Source organism: Chanodichthys erythropterus, chromosome 19 (genome assembly GCF_024489055.1).
Source record: "Chanodichthys erythropterus isolate Z2021 chromosome 19, ASM2448905v1, whole genome shotgun sequence".
In the NCBI taxonomy this organism is placed as follows: domain Eukaryota; kingdom Metazoa; phylum Chordata; class Actinopteri; order Cypriniformes; family Xenocyprididae; genus Chanodichthys; species Chanodichthys erythropterus.
The window spans coordinates 3,981,213-3,998,898 of NC_090239.1; the positions used below are offsets into that span (position 1 = coordinate 3,981,213).

Consider the following 17,686-nt stretch of genomic DNA (forward strand, 5'->3'; position numbering starts at 1 on the left):
TACAGAAGTAAAATGTGTTGCATGACATTTCATGTCAAATGGTACATATATTCATTGATGGACCTCTGCTTTTTGTAACCTAATAACTCCCAAATCTCAGCACTTATGGAATGTATCATGATGTGACAGCTGGTTGGGACATTTGTGACAGGACAGTAATGCAACTGAGGAACATTTTCAAACACAAAAATGCATTATTTATCTCAGAACTAATTCTATACAAGCCACAACCACTCTGAAATTACTGTATCTGTAATTATTAGCCGTATTACTAATATAAGAATCACTATTACTCATATAGGCTTAGGGGTTGGAAAACATTTGCAACATGTGTCGTCATGCCACTCCCAAATATATGTGAGCATGCAGCACTTGTGATGAGTAATTTCCAGCAATGCCATCTGCGTGCATGACGTTATGGTTGTGATGCCAAGAAAGTTGGCATACAGTACTCCCTTTACTTTGGCTACCATATACTGGCAAATCATCAGATGAATATGCATCTCTTGATCAAAATTCCTGCAGTTGAATACAAGCTGATACAAGACATTTCAATTTAACCATTTAACATCTGCCAGATTTTGGCTTCCATCTCTGCAAAAGCATCCCTGACATCCCTTGGCATCATACATCCATCAGCATCCAGCGGATCCCTGAATCATCCAGAATCAATGCTGCGTCGGCAAAGAATAGCAAGCAGTGTGTGTGTCTGCATTTTGAGGGTTACTGGAAAAGTGTACAGTATAAAACACTTTACAGTGTCAAAAAACAAAATGAGGGAACAAGGAGCTCTGTTGTAGAATTTGGGATCTTGATAAGTGTGCATTTGTTTCATAAAGGGGTAAGGTCTCTGCTGTAGTGGTTTTATGTTGACACATCAAATTAGAATAATTTTTGTGATTTTTATCATGAAAATATAACACAGGCATATTTAATATTTTGTGTTGTTTTTGCATTTGTTACTTAGCTTATATGTGACAACTAGCCCCCACAAATTAGAATCATTTTTGTGAATTTTAAAGGTTTTTTTTTTTTTTTTTTTTAAGTATTTATTTTGTTGCATTTTTGTTCTTGGTTACTGAGATTTGTGACAACTTCCTAATGAGACAACAAGCCCCGGTTTCCTCTTCTTGTTTCAGTATCTGTGTATACGTTGTTAGGAGGTGTGTGACAGCCTCCTCTTTCCATCCATCCATTCAAAACCCATTCTGTCATACCCACTTCCACCTAAACGGATCAAACACAAAGAAGTGAGGACGGTCGGGAGGAGCGCTCATCATCCTCCTCCTCCTCCTCTTCACAGCTGAAGATGGCGGACCCGGCCGAGTGCACCATCAAAGTCATGTGCCGTTTTCGGCCTTTAAACAGTTCGGAGGTGATGAGGGGAGACAAATATATCCCCAAATTTCAAGGAGAGGATAGTGTGGTCATCGGGGTGAGTTTATAATACAATATCATGATGAATTGCCGCATTTGCTCTGCTGTGACACCCGCCGTCCATTTCTATTAGCATCCGCTAACCACCTGCAGACGTATCCTGACAGAAAATATCATCTTTAATTCTTATCTATGTATCTATTCCTATAAATATGATCATAATTCGTGTTCTATCCTTATACTATGTAGGACATGATACATGTGAGGCTTTAAATCAGTAACATATTCGCAAGTTGAACAGTTTTTAATCATTGTTAGCTCCATGGCTAACAGTCCTCATATGTAATGCAGCGTATTGTCAAAATGTTTGATTTTGAACTTAAAAATAGGAAAAAGCTAAGCTTTTTAGTCTGTTTAATAATTTTGGATTTTAGTACACTTCTAAATGGATTTTGATAAGTGAAATGTAACCGCTAGCCCCTGGGCTAATGTTAATCGGTTTGTTTTCATATAACGTTAGATAATAAACAAAAGCTTGCTAAATACAGGGCCTGTACATATTTCGCTTATCATACTGAAATAAGAGTTAATATGAGTAAAAAAAAAAAAAAAAAAAAGAGTAAATGAAGTGAATGTGATCATAACAGTCTGTTATGATTTGGCCTACTTTAATAACGTCAACTGAACAAAGACCATTCGAGTCATTATTTATTATGGCTATATTATTTGTGCTTCTATTAGAAACATACAAAGATGTTGGACATTAGTTAGGCTATATATATAATATATAGCCTAATCCAAATGTTCCTACATTTCAGGTTTTAGGTTAGTTTTTTAAAAATAAATTTTATTATTATTATTATTATTATTATTATTGAGATTTAGTCTTTAAAAGCATGCCATTTTTAGACAGTTGAAAATGTTCAGGCGAGGTTGTAGTAAGTGATGTTGGCCAGATGTATAAAGTTATTCAAAAAATGTGATTATTAATTATTAATAATGCACTTCAGTTAAAGCATGACTTGAATGCACCTTTTCTCTGATGATAATGTTTTCCATTTCTGAAGTTGAAGCCATTTTTATCTGTTTTGTCTTGGTTTTGTATCTGTTCTGAGACTGTAAATATAAAAATAGGCCTACGTTGCAATAAAATGCTGACATCATTGGTTTGGCATAATAGTCTTCTCCTATTCAGAAAAAATCCTTTTGAATTCAAATGTTCCTGGATACATGTCTTGTCTGTTTTCCTATTTTTAACCTATACATCATTACTAATTTATTTGCCTTATTAAAAAGGCTTTACATGCTAGGATTTGTGTAGTTATTCTGTTTTGAGTGGCAGTAGATGATGACTTTCTGCGTTTTTTTTTTTTTTTTTTTTTTTTTTGCATATAGTTAAACTACTTGTTTGAACTCATAATGCAGTATAGATGTCTATTAAAGTGAAAATGTCCTAAATTTCCCTCATGCAGTCTATGCAATGTACAGCTGGGTATTAGGTGGGGCAGTTTTGTGGTTTTGTTGTGGACAATTTGCCCTGGTAGTTTTTCAGTCTTACAGAGTCAGATTGCAATATCGTGTCCAAAATTTCGATGCTTGTGACTTGTTTTCATCTTGGCCTTCATTTCTGCAGCAGTGACACATACTGTCTGATCAACACACTCGGACTTTTGTTTTCCAGTGCAGTGATGTGTTGTTGTTTTTTTTGTGCGTGTGCAGCCAAATGAGTTTTCTCTTCCAGCTGTTTTCAGCAAGTCAGCATCAGGCATGCTCTGGTGAAATGGACCATGCTTGTGAATGGTTTTAGCAGGTGGAAAGATAATAAATTGGGTAATAAATCTTGCTGTAATGAAGGAAACCAAACCTGTCTGTCCAGTTACACATACAAGGATCAGTATTGGGATTATGCATGTCTTGTTGTGTTGATATCTGTCTCATTTCACTATTGGCTCATAAGGGAATATGCTGTAATTAGCTCTTTTTTTTTTTTGCTTGTTTCTTTCTTTTATCTCTTTGTCTCTATGCAAACGCAGTGCAACCAACATGTGACGAACCTTCCCATCTCTGTGACCGTTGGGAGTACAATTATAATCCCTCATTGGGAATACTGAGAGTTGTAAACAGTGCTGTTCCCTTTCTGGCGATGGAGGAGGCCTCAGGACATTCGGATATACAAAAACACTCTTCACGCAGTCTTGTGATTGTCTGAAGATTTTAAAAGAAGTCATTGGTTCGAAATTCCAAAGCTGTGATATTGTGCATTATTAACATTTCAAATGGTCTTTAACTATTGAGCCTTTTGGTTCACTGAATGTTCAAGATATGTTGTTGTGAAGATGTAAAATATTAGTGTTATTGGCAAGGGTTATGCTACATTATATTTGGTTTATAATGCATGAAGTAATGCAAGAAAACATGACAAGAAAGCCACATCCGTATGTCTCTGTACCATTTAAATGTGCTGGAGGGGGTTGTTATTGTTAACTAAAATGATTAAAATCTTAATTTAAATAAAGCTAAAATAAAATTAAATATTACATGCAAAAATTAAATGAGAAAAAAAATGTTGCCTTGGTAATTAATAGTAGAAGTAGAAGTGAAAGGAGAAGTGATACAATTACTAAAACTTAAATATAAAGCTAAATGGAAATTTACAAAAACTATAAAATGAGAACTGAAAATATCAAAATAAAAGCTGATTCAAAATATTAAGTATATTAATAATTCTATACTAATGCTGATTAATTGTCTGATATTTAGCCATGTTAAGATTGCTGGCATCAGCCAATAAATGTCCCTTCTGATTAACAAAAGTGTCATCTCTGAATAAACTGACTTAAATAATAATATAATGAATATATGATAAATAAATGATATTAAAGCATTGTCAGTGCATAATACACATTCTGTTTTTAAATATTTTTAGAGATTGTGAGAATGACATTTGTGTACATTTCATTTGCTGTGATTAGGGATGTGTAGAGACATACATTTATAGAAATTAAGATATCTAATAGCAGCACTGACCTTTGAAGACTAATATTGGTCAACCTCTAGTTAAAATGAATTTTAAATATAGGCTTGTGGTATGGTTGGTGAGGTGTGAGTGCATTATTGTGTTAGTTAGAGGTTGGCTAGACTAATCTGCTTAGCTGTGTTACATTCACAGCTGTTTCCTCACCTGGTTAATCTACTCCTGTGTTTAGAGTGGCATGGTGAGGAAATTTGGCATTTGGATGCATGATAAGACCTCAGCCTGGTGTGGATGGGTCATGTCAACCCATTTCAACCAATCAGTGTGCCTGCTAATGAGCAGATTCATTGCAGAACTTGCTTCTGTAACCTTCATTCGGTGAAGAATTTGTCAGACTGATTTAAACCAATAAGTGTTGAATGATTCATTTAAAGAATCAGCTCATAAGAGTCATTTGCATGTGACTCGAGCTACAGCTTGTTCACTTCTATGTTTGTTTTTGCTTTCCATAGAGGACTTATTTTCTTCAGTATATAAGACACCAGCTTTATTGCGGGAACCCTGCTGTTTGTGTTAAAGGTTAGAGCCATTCATAACAGTAGGGAAGGATGTTTTGTACTTTAGCCTGTAATAATGAGGTTCTTGTTTAGTCTGTTTATTCTTTTAGGTGTAAAATGTTTCTCTGAAGGATCATCTTTGAGTCTTATGACAGTAGTCTGCTGATTCAGAGTTGTATATAAAGAGAAACACACATATGCATAATGACCCATCATTCATTCTCTTTTTTCCTTTCTCTCCAGGGTAAGCCGTATATGTTTGATCGCGTGTTTCAGTCTAACACTACTCAGGAGCAGGTTTACAACGCTTGTGCTCAGAAGATTGTTAAAGGTGAGGAACGAGTCATCTGGAGGCATGGATACCTAATCACAACTTTAAAATGAAAATTCTGTCACCCTCATGTTGCCATTAATATTATTTGGTATAATAGTTTGTTGATATTAATTAAGCATCACTAAATATTGTATTTGTGACCATGAGATCATATTCAAATGGTATATTTTGTTGTCTTTGTGCCTTGCAGATGTGCTTGAGGGTTACAACGGTACAATATTTGCTTATGGACAAACATCCTCTGGAAAAACACACACCATGGAGGTGAAAATGAATCTAGAAATAAAAATAATCAGTGTCTGATGATTTTCAAATATTGGGTACTTTAGTTTTAGGAAACCTAGTGTGGTTTTGTTACTGATTTTGTTACAGTTGTTTTAGGGTTAACATTCTGCTGATGATTTTTGCTAACCAGGACTATCAGTGCATTTACTGTACCTTAAATCATCACACATCATCATGGCGATTCAATGTGTGTTTGTGCGATCGTTTAGGGGAACCTGCACGATTCTGATGGCATGGGCATCATTCCAAGGATCGTCCAGGATATATTCAACTACATTTACTCCATGGATGAAAACCTGGAATTCCATATCAAGGTTTGAAATGCATGACAAATAAGTGTTGGTTATTCAAAGGGTTCCCACTGACATTTTCAGACCGAGAAAAGCCACATGAATTAGGCATTGGAACTTCCTTGTTCTCATCTCCAGATTTTTAATGGCCTTGTCTTTACTTTTTGTCTTTGCAATCTCTATAAAAGGGATTTATAATGTTTTCTAAAATGGATGTTCTTTTGAACTTTCTATTCATCAAATAATCCTGAAAAAATTTATTACAGTTTCCACAAAAGTATTAAGCAGCACAACTGTTTTTAACATTGATGATAATCAGTAACATATTCATATTAGCATATCATCATATTAGAATGATTTCTGAAGGATCATGTGACACTGAAGACTGGAGTAATGATGCTGAAAATATAACTTTGCCATCAAAGGAATAAATTACTTTTTAAATGTATTAAAAAATAAAACATTATTTTAAATTGTAATATTTCACAATTTTACTGAATTTTTGATGCATAAGATACTTTTAAAAAAAGTTATAAAAATGTTTACTGTCCCCAAACTTTTGAACAGTAGTGTATTAATTTTATGACTGCTGGTAATTAAACTGTAAAACTCACAGAGATCGTCTGCATTGGCAGGTCTCCTATTTTGAGATTTACCTGGACAAGATCAGGGACTTGTTGGATGGTACGTATGACTAAATATGAAATCAAATATAAGAATTCCATAATATTTTGCATTGTTTTATGTATTAGATTGTATATTAGAGTCTTCTGTCATATTATAATAATAAATATAGCTGAGATCAGCAATGATCTGGGTTCAAGCTCTTTAAGGCCTTTACGCACATGCGTAAAAAGTATTGTTTTAATTAGTAAGCCAGTAACTCTCTTGATCATAGATGGATATAGTTTTTAAAGCTTTTTAACAGTTATCGAGGTTGAGCCAAAAACCGAGGACTAGTTTTCCAAAGTCATTTTTTGAAATAATCTCCACTATTTAACGAAAGTTTCGATGGACAGCGGCGGTCCTAGAGGCAGAGTTGCTCTACCATATGGTATGAATGTCGTGAATGTGCACGGAAAATCGCAACACACGATCCTTTATGATCAAAGGCGCCACCCGGTGGCTGATTTCTTTAAAATTTCTCACAGGCCTCTAGGGCGATGAGTCAAACAGGCCCAGCAAGTTTTGTTCTGATCGCCATTCGTTAACCTTGTCCGATAGCTGCTCAAAATTCATTGGCTGATGGCGGATGTGTTTTTTGAAATGTCAATGTCCTCATAGATGCAGTGTCCACAAAGACACTGCATGCCAATTTTCAAGTCAATCGGACTAACGGTGTAGTAGTTATAGCAGTTTTCATGTTTTTTTTGTTTTCCTGTTATAGTACCACCGAATGGGCTGTTGCCACGTCCTTTTTCACGCGACCACAGAATGAGCTCTTACAATGTGTGTTGAGTTTGGTGAAAATATCTCATACCGTTCACCGTTATACAATTTAGTAAAAGTGGCTCCACCCACTTCAGATGTTTTGGCAGCCCTTAGGGACCATGAAGCGAAATTTCAACTTTTTATTTATAATTATTGACAGTCAGACTTCAGAGAATCTCACTGCACTGGTTTGGGTCTGGTCGGGTCAAAAACCTAGGACTAGTTTGCCAAAGTAGGTTTTTCAAAAAATCCAAAATACCTGAGAATTTCGTCAAGAACGATGAGCAAGGCATGCATTTTGTCCATCTTGAGCCAAGGACTCCAACGATATAAGACACTTGAGCCTATGCTTAACGGTTCAGGAGAAATGAGCCATTTTGTCCTTTTTGCCACTGTAACGGTGAGATACCAGCCCTCAAAGTTTCAAGTCTCTGTGACTTACGGTTTGGTCTGCCCGATCACTTTTAGGGGAGAATGCTTATCCTTGGAAATTTTAAGTTGCAATAGGGTTTCAGCACTATGCAAGTTCTTTCCTTGAGAAAGGAAAAGAATTTAAAATCAGCAATTCTGTCTCTCTTTCAGTATCTAAGACCAACCTGTCTGTACACGAAGACAAGAACAGAGTTCCTTACGTAAAGGTGAGGCTTTGTTTTAGTAATTCTCTGTGGATGTATTGGTGTAGTAGTGGTTGAAATGTTTTCCTTGTCTGTCTCTTTCTCCATCTGCAGGGTTGTACTGAACGGTTTGTGTGTAGCCCAGAGGAAGTGATGGACACTATTGATGAAGGCAAATCCAACAGACATGTGGCTGTTACAAGTAAGCCCAGGCAAATCAGTCAGACATGGTGCATAGTCTTATTTTAGCAGGCTGAACTTTTCCACACCTGTTGAGTTATATTAGTGAGAGTAGTTTCATGACGTTCTTCCTTATTTGACTGCTTTAGAAATGTTTATACAATCTAAAGGTTTTCCTGTTATGTGCATGTAGTCAAAGTTGAGTCAAAACGGACACTCAAGTTTTCTCTGCGGTGTGTGTGTGTGTGTGTGTCAGACATGAACGAGCACAGCTCCAGGAGTCACAGTATCTTCCTGATAAACGTCAAGCAAGAGAACACACAGACGGAGCAGAAACTGAGTGGGAAGCTCTTCCTGGTGGATTTAGCAGGAAGTGAGAAGGTAATCATTCTACTTCTCTCTTTTCTCTTCCTCTTTCACTTGTTCTCTACATTTCTCAGACATATTTAACACAGCTGTTTTTATCTGGTTTTCACTTCAGGATATTGTTTTAACCCCGTAATACTAAATGTGATTTGAGTAGTTCCTTATTAAAGAGGACCTGTTAAGCTTTTTTAAAATTTTATAGTGTAATGTTGCTGTTCAGAAGGAGTTATTCTCTATATCTGTTTCTGAACTCCCTGAAACAACTCAAAACTAAAATGGAGGTTTCTTCCGGGAGTGAACACCTCACAAAATTCCTCATTTGAATAATTCCTGCTCAAGGCATACGCAAAATGAAGAGCATGAGGCCTGGTTGATTTGAGTTGGTAGTGTGTTGAAACTCAATTAAGGTAAGGGCCGTGACATTTCCGAAACGCATTTGAAGCAGTTGACCAATCACAACACACTGGTCCAGCTGACCAGGAGCTTCATAGTGACAGGAACTAAACAGAGCTTTACTGACAGACTGGGAAGAGAGGTGCTGCAACAATGTAAAATGTCTGAAAAATAACGTTTTTTTGAACATTCAAGCATGAAAACCTATTCTAGTAGACTCCAAAAACAAAGTCAAAACTTCGTAAAAGGGCATAATAGGTCCTCTTTTAATATTGGTTTCATTTCTGGCAGCACTGTTTCTGATTTGATGTTTTTGACTGCAGGTCAGTAAAACCGGAGCAGAAGGTGCTGTGTTGGATGAAGCCAAAAACATTAACAAATCTCTTTCAGCTCTGGGCAACGTCATCTCCGCTTTGGCTGAAGGATCGGTGGGTCTGATGCACCTGAGTTTAACAATTATATACGATTACCTGTCGGAAGGGTAATGAATGAATGTTTCTTTCTCCTGTCAGACGTACGTTCCTTACAGAGACAGTAAGATGACGAGGATCTTGCAGGATTCTCTGGGTGGGAACTGCAGGACCACTATAGTGATCTGTTGCTCTCCATCCTCCTTCAATGAGGCTGAGACTAAAACTACGCTCATGTTCGGACAGAGGTGAGTGGACACGCACGCATTAAGTTTTAATGAGAGTTTTAATGAAACTTTAGTGCTGAGCGTCAAGTCGTTTTACGGTTCTCACTGTCAGAGCAAAGACCATTAAGAACACAGTGTGTGTGAACGTGGAGCTGACAGCAGAGCAGTGGAAGAAAAAGTATGAAAGGGAGAAAGAGAAGAACAAGACTCTCAAGAACACCATCACCTGGTTGGAGAATGAGCTCAACCGCTGGAGGAATGGTACTGAAATGACACACACACACTTTATACTCATTCAGCTATATTTACAGAGAATTACACATAGCTGCATTGAATTTTGTATGTTTTTAGGTGAGAACGTCCCCATTGAAGAGCAGTATGATAAGGAGAAGGCAAACGCAGAAGTTCAGGCCCTGGATAATGTGGTGAACAATGATAAACTCACCTCATCTCCCAGCATACCCGCCCTCAAATTCACTGACGCTGAGCGTGAGAAGTGTGAGGCTGAATTAGCCAAACTCTACAAACAGCTGGATGACAAGGTGAGACAAATTACTAAGCTTAAATAATGAATGAATGAAGCCTTCAGACTAGTATCGACCTAGCTTTAGTATACATTACCGTTCAAAAGTCTGGGGTCAGTAAGAAAGTAATACTTTTATTTAGCACATGTGCATTAAATTGATCAAAAGTGACACTAAATGGCATTTATAATAAACTTTTTATTTCAAATAAATGCTATGAATATTATTTTCATCAAAGAATCCTCATATATATATATATATATATATATATATATATATATATATATATATATATATATATATATATATATATATATATATATATATATATATATATATATATATATATAATGTGTGTATTTTAAATTTGAATATTTAACATTTTACTATTCATATTACTGTTTTACTGTATTTGATCAAATAAATCTTACCGACCTTTAAGTGAATATTATTAACTATCAGTTACCCTGCTCTCTAGACATTGATATTTGCCATAGATAAATTTGTCTGTCATTAATTTCGACTATAAATTTATCAACAGGATCATTCTTTCTAGATTATTATTGCAGTCATATTAGAGTACAAACATCAGCATGATCATGAAAAAAATCCAATATTATTTTGATGATACACCATAAGCTTAACATCAGTGTCATACATCAGTACCATTTGACATGAATTGACATGAAAAAAAACAGTCTGTCCATAATAATGTAAACAACATACAATTCTGCTATAAAATCATCAATCATCATTTCTTCATAGACACATTTGTTAGATTAATTCTGTCTCTCTCTTTCTCTCTCTGTGCTGTCTACCTGTAGGATGATGAGATAAATCAGCAGTCTCAGCTGGCTGAGAAACTCAAGCAGCAGATGCTGGATCAGGAAGAGGTGAGAGCTCAACATAGATATCAGACTTGCATTATTTCCCATGAAAAAGAACAGTGTCCTGTCTGTGAATCATTTAGAGACTTGAGAGTTGGGATTTGTCTTTTGCCATTAAGAACTTTAAATTAAAGGCATTAAGAGCTCTAAATGATAAATAACATTCCGTCCTTGTGGTTAGTTCACATGCTCCTTACATGTTGAGCTCTGGTGCTGAACAGGATGAAGCAGGTTTGAATCTGGACCATGTTATGTCCAATCACAAGAATTTGACCCTAATGTTGAGCAACATGCTTGATGACAGTAATGTTACAATACAAAAAAAATGTCATTTGTATTGTAGCTGCTGGCCTCAACGCGGAGGGACCATGACAACCTGCAGGCGGAGCTCACCCGTCTGCAGATGGAGAACGAGGCGTCTAAAGAGGAGGTGAAGGAGGTGCTGCAGGCTTTGGAGGAGCTCGCAGTCAACTATGATCAGAAGAGTCAGGAGGTCGAGGACAAGACCAAGGAGTTTGAAACCCTGAGTGAAGAGCTCAACCAGAAATCTGTGAGGATGAACTCTCATTCTTTACTCTATAATATATATAATATATTACTATTAGTGCTGTCAAAATTATTGCGTTAACGCATGCTATTAATTTTTTCAGTTTTACACATTAAGAATATTTAACGCAGCATCTGTTTTTTTTTCTTCATAATTTGGCTAGCATTCTGATTCTTTGATCACGCTCTTATTCACGCAAATGCTTTTAAACCACTCAAGTGCCACAAGACAAAGGAGAATGCACTATCTGTAAATGTCATGTCTGTGTGTATCGAGTTCTCTTTCACGCTTAAACAATAACACAGAATTATGCCAAAATGCCTGTTTTGTCGAGTATCCTCCTAAGAGCAGTCTTAAATTAGTTAAAATAACATCTTAAATTAACTTAGAGTTGTGAGAAAATAAGATGTGCATCAGATCCGTGTCATGTTTGGCAGCGGCAGCTCTTAAAGTCACAGCAGCCTAATAAACCAGTTGCTGTGATGTCTGTCGTTAATGTTAATCAAAGAACAAATGTAACAGAGAATATTGAAGCTTTAATAAGGATTAATCTATTTTTCTTTTATAATTTATGCAGTGAAGGCTGTAAAGTATTTGATAACTTCAATTTCTGTATATTTCCTACCTGTTAGACAGGAAGGCCACAGCTATTATGACATTTATTATAATGGGTTTATGTGAAGTTTAAGCTCCCTTAAATTAATAATTATTTTTTAATGTTGAAATTGATAGCTTTGAATGTCTATAATTAATGTTTGAGAAAATATTTCATAGACACATCAGTACCAGTACCAATATTAGTATCAGTGATACTGGCCTTCATCCATAAAAAGATGGATGATAAAAACAAATATTTAAAATATACTGTCTTTAAGTTGTTTCTGTGTTAATTTGGAGAGTAACTGTGAAATTATTACATATAAAAATATTAAAATGTTTTAATCTCGATTGATTACAGAAAAATGTGTGATTTAATTAGTTTTTTTTTTTAATTGATTGACAGCACTAGTTACCATATAATATATCTAAAATGGGAAGGTACCTATAATAGTGCCAGATCATATTTTTAAGTATGCCTTGGTATTATTTGGCTAATCTCAGCTGTTTTTGCAGAGCGTTCTCGCATCTATTGACTCTGAGCTGCAGAAACTGAAGGAAATGACCAACCATCAGAAGAAGAGAGTCACTGAGATGATGTCATCACTACTTAAAGACCTGGCCGAGATCGGCATCGCCGTAGGCAGCAATGACATTAAGGTAACAAGGCAAAGAACCATAACTTTTCTTTTACTTTGTCATTTAATATTTGCCTCTTCACTCTTGCTGTTTAATTTCCTTTGCATTGTTTCAACTGCTCACCCTCCTCTCTAACCTCAATTATCTTTATCTTTGTTTCTTTTCTCTGTCTGTGTAGCATGAAGGTGGAGGTCTCATTGATGAAGAGTTCACCGTGGCTCGTCTGTACATCAGTAAGATGAAGTCGGAGGTGAAGACTCTGGTGAAGCGCAGCAAACAGCTGGAGAGTGCTCAGGCCGAGAGCAACAAGAAAATGGATGAGAACGAAAAAGAGCTTGCAGCTTGTCAGCTCCGTATCTCTCAGGTAAATGGGAGGAAAAGATAAAGCAACAAATCTTCGGTCTTACTGGAGTAGTTCATTCAAAAATGAAAATTTTATTATTTACTTATCCTTGAAGCATTTTAAACTTGTTTGAGATTTTCTACTGTACATAAAAGAATAAATTAAGAGTTTATAAGCTGCTCTTCTGGTAAAACCAGACTTATGTTTTATCAGGTAATTAATGTGTGACTGTAGCTGAATGGAAACACCACATGCTCTCCATTACAATAATAGCATGCCGTTTCAAAAATCCTGAGATTTATTTGTGTTTGTCTACAGTATGAGGCAAAGATCAAGTCCCTGACAGAGTATCTGCAAAATATCGAACAGAAGAAGAGACAGTTAGAGGAGAATGTTGACTCTCTCAATGAGGAACTGGTCAAACTCAGCGCCCAGGGTACAAATAGACACACCATCTTCTCTTTCTTCTCATAAATGCATTTTAATAGCCGCTCTTGTGGTGAGGCATGAGGGCATTGGGCATGAAAGGCTTGTTTTTGTAAAGCTTATTTTTCCTTGTGCAGAGAAAGTTCATGCAATGGAGAAGGAGAATGAGATGCAAAGTGCTAATGAAGTGAAGGTAAGCATGGTAAGGTAATGTTTGTTAGTTGCCCATTAAACTGTAAATGTACCGTTTATATGTTCTGCAGTTTGCATCAATTCAGAAGTTGGCTTGTCATTTCCTTTTATTTTAAAAGAGAGATGTAATTTATAATTTCCTTTGTATATTATTGGACAGACTGCAGTCGAGCAGCAGATCCAGAACCACAGAGAAGCTCATCAGAAACAGCTAAGCAGTCTTAGAGATGAGCTGGAGACCAAGGAGAAACTCATCACTGAACTTCAGGAGTAAGACACATACATGCTCATCTTCATGCACTGAATCAGATCAGGGCCTCATGTGCTCATTTTTCTCGTTTTGTTTTTTTGTCTGCAGTCAGAACCAGAAGATCATGTTGGAGCAGGAGCGCTTGAAGGTGGAGCACGAGAAACTCCGATCCACTGACCAGGAGAAGAGCCGCAAACTGCATGAGCTCACGTATGACGCGCATCAAACATGCAGAGATTTTAGTAGTGTGCCGGAAAAGTTATGTCTGGTGTGTTCATGATGAAATATGTTTATAGGGTGATGCAGGACAGAAGGGAACAGGCCAGACAGGATCTCAAAGGCCTGGAGGAGACCGTGGTAGGTCATTTTGTTCTGTGCTTGAGAGATGATTCTTACAATCGTCGTTTGTGTGTATGCATGGTCTGATCGCTCACTTCTCCTCAGGCCAAAGAACTGCAGACTCTTCATAATCTGAGGAAGCTCTTTGTTCAGGATCTGGCCACACGAGTGAAGAAGGTACAACCATTGTAGTTAAGAGTTAAAAAGTTACTCCAGATAATGAAAATGTGGATATTAAAAGCTAAATGTTTTATAGGTTCCTAAATGTATCTGTCATTTTCTTAAAGACTTTTTCTGTCAACTAATTTCTTGTTTGGGAAGGACATATTGAAGAGGGTGTCCCTTCTTTATTTTAATTTTTTATTTTGTAGTTAATTTTATTTTTAAAATGTATTTTATTTTTTTGTAATTATTTAAATTTTTATTTAACTTTTTTTTAATATATATTTTATTTTACTATTTTATTTATTTATTTTTTGTGCTTTATTTTACTTTTTAATGTAAAAAGTTTTTTACTATTTTAATGTAATCTTTAAAAAAATATTTTACTTTTATTTAATTTATCTTAAATATTTAATACAGTAAGCTTTAAATCACTGCAGTCAAAGCTAATAAACTAGACATCATAAAACATATGACTTTATGATCCACTCTCAGACAGGCCTGAATTATGTATTAACGTATATTTCAGAGTGCTGAGATGGACTCAGATGACACTGGCGGCAGTGCGGCACAAAAACAGAAGATCTCATTCCTTGAGAACAACCTTGAACAGCTCACTAAAGTGCACAAGCAGGTAAAAACACACTTTCTAAAAATCAGATACCACGTGCATTTTCTCAGAACACACACACACTCACTGTCTCTTTCTTTTCTCTGTGTAGCTGGTACGTGATAATGCTGACCTGCGCTGTGAGCTGCCCAAGCTAGAGAAGCGCCTGCGGGCGACGGCGGAGCGCGTGAAGGCTCTGGAGTCTGCGCTCAAAGAGGCCAAAGAGAACGCAGCACGTGACCGCAAACGCTATCAGCAGGAGGTGGACCGCATCAAAGAGGCCGTCAGAGCCAAGAACATGGCCCGCAGAGGACATTCTGCACAGATCGGTTAGTATGCACACACTAAGCTAAGTGATATGTCTTTCAGCATGCTTGAAAGTTGCAAGGGACTTGGAGAGGGTTGAGAACATCATTCTACCACAGAGGAAATTGTGAAAAGTTTTTGATTGTTAATATGAAGCTTTTTTTAGGGATACTAATAGATTAAAATGATTAATCATGGTTTATGTCATGATTATTTTTAATTAAACACAATGGCCAGTGTTGAAGATTTTCAAGTTGTTGTCTTAAGGCTGGAATACACACAACTTTTAAAATTGGAACAGATTTTAAAAAGCTGGGCATCATAAAAAAAGTCTGATCCTTAGTTGTTTAAGGTTATTCCAACTCTTGACTTTCTGCAACTGGTATTGAATGGTCCAGAATGCAAATCAGGGCCAAAATATGTGCAAACATCATTCTTTTACGTGGGGTTTTTGATTGATAGATTTAGTTGACCAGTTTAGTAGACTTAAAGGTGCCGTAGAACGTCTTTTTAAAAGATGTAATATAAGTCTAAGGTGTCCCCTGAATGTGTCTGTGAAGTTTCAGCTCAAAATACCCCATAGATTTTTTTAATTCATTTTTTTAACTGCTTATTTTGGGGCATCATTAAATATGCACCGATTCAGGCTGTGGCCCCTTTAAATCTGGTGCTCCCCGCCCACGGAGCTCGTGCTTGTCTTAAAACAGCATAAACAAAGTTCTCACAGCTAATATAACCCTCAAAATGGATCTTTACAAAGTGTTCGTCATGCAGCATGTCTAATCACGTAAGTATGGTATTTATTTGGATGTTTACATTTGATTCTGAATGAGTTTGATAGTGCTCCGTGGCTAAAGCTGACATTACACACTGTTGGAGAGATTTACAAAGAATGAAGTAGTTTATGAATTATACAGACTGCAAGTGTTTAAAAAATGTCTCTGTGAATACAGTAAGAAACGATGGTAACTTTAACCACATTTAACAGTAAATTAGCAACATGCTAACGAGACATTTACTAAGACAATTTACAAATCACTAAAAATTTCATGATATCATGGATCATGTCAGTTATTATTGCTCCATCTGCCATTTTTCGCTATTGTTCTTGCTTGCTTACCTAGTCTGATGATTCAGCTGAGCACAGATCCAGATGTTAATACTGGCTGCCCTTGTGTAATGCCTTGAACATGGGCTGGCATATGCAAATATTGGGGGCGTACATATTAATGATCCCGACTGTTACGTAACGGTGTTATGTTGAGATTCGCCTATTCTTCGGAGGTCTTTTAAACAAATGAGATTTATATAAGAAGGAGGAAACAACTGTGTTTGAGACTCACTGTATGTCATTTCCATGTACTGAACTCTTGTTATTCAACTATGCCAAGGTAAATTACATTTTTAATTCTAGGGCACCTTTAAAACCTGTTTTTGGGTCTAACTACTCATATTTCCTCCTTTCACAGCCAAACCAATCAGACCAGGTCAGCCCCCTGTCGCCTCTCCCACCCACCCCAATGTCAACCGCTCAGGGGCGGGGCTCTTCCAGAACAACCAATCAGTGGGCATCCGCGGTGGAGGCGGAGTCAAACAGTAAAATAAGTGAGTAGATGCTGCATATTACTCGCAAATATGTCACATTATGGAGGTAAAATGGGTTGTGAGTGTCATTTAAATCTTACTTTTTTACTCTGTCTCTTTCTTTCTCACTGTTTCCAGCTGTTGAATGCTGAACATAACCCCAGTAGCCCCAGCTGAAGCTGATATCACCCCAAAAAGCTAAACAGGCATTCCACAGCACGGGAGGGTTCAATACTATACATATGAAAATGAATATAAGTATATATATGTGTATGAAACATGAAATACTATCCCCGTCTGGGCTGTACAGTTGTTCCTCCATTCTTATGTCTTATATCTTCCCTTTAAAAATATAAAGAAAAAAAAGACAGGCTTTTTGCACCAGTGGACACGTGTGTAACTAGCGTGTATCTCTTCACTCTTGCACAGTCGGTTTCTGCTCACATCCTGCTCTCCACGTCCCTCACTGTGCCAAGTTGAATGTATTACAAAATTACGGAAAAAAAGACAGAAAAGAATGAAAAACGGTAAAAAGAAAAAAAAAAAAACTACTAGCTGCGTTATTTTAGCCTTATTTATATACATTCACATTTTGGGTTTGTTTAGAGAGTTAGCTTGTTCTCCTCTCTTGCTTTGAGTAGTTTCTATTGAACATTTCACCTAAATAAGTTAAACACTACAATTGGACTGTATATATATATATATATATATATATATATATATATATATATATATATATATATATATATATATATATATATATATATATATATATATATATATAAATATATATAATATGAACCATTGAATTAGTTTTTGTGATGATGGACATTCTCAGAAGA

The 17,686-nt window shown here is 36.3% G+C and overlaps 1 protein-coding gene across 2 annotated transcripts; it reads left to right on the plus strand.

The window, feature by feature from the left end:
- Window positions 1-1,195: 1,195 nt before the first annotated feature.
- On the plus strand, window positions 1,196-17,526 carry kif5bb (kinesin family member 5B, b). Of its 2 annotated transcripts, none has more exons than XM_067368761.1 (26): window positions 1,196-1,435; window positions 5,152-5,239; window positions 5,433-5,506; window positions 5,737-5,841; window positions 6,453-6,501; window positions 7,831-7,886; window positions 7,977-8,064; window positions 8,299-8,423; window positions 9,125-9,229; window positions 9,314-9,459; window positions 9,551-9,699; window positions 9,790-9,980; window positions 10,787-10,855; window positions 11,193-11,399; window positions 12,510-12,653; window positions 12,811-12,996; window positions 13,294-13,411; window positions 13,539-13,603; window positions 13,754-13,863; window positions 13,952-14,053; window positions 14,140-14,200; window positions 14,288-14,359; window positions 14,874-14,978; window positions 15,067-15,283; window positions 16,730-16,865; window positions 16,983-17,526. In XM_067368761.1, exons 1-25 carry the CDS (start codon window positions 1,310-1,312, stop codon window positions 16,858-16,860), a joined length of 2,889 nt encoding a protein of 962 aa, XP_067224862.1. In that variant the 5' UTR covers window positions 1,196-1,309; the 3' UTR covers window positions 16,861-16,865; window positions 16,983-17,526. The 2 variants fall into 2 exon arrangements, with proteins under 2 accessions (XP_067224862.1, XP_067224863.1); XM_067368762.1 differs by having other exon boundaries at window positions 1,197-1,435; window positions 13,539-13,594.
- The last annotated feature ends 160 nt before the right edge of the window (window positions 17,527-17,686 follow it).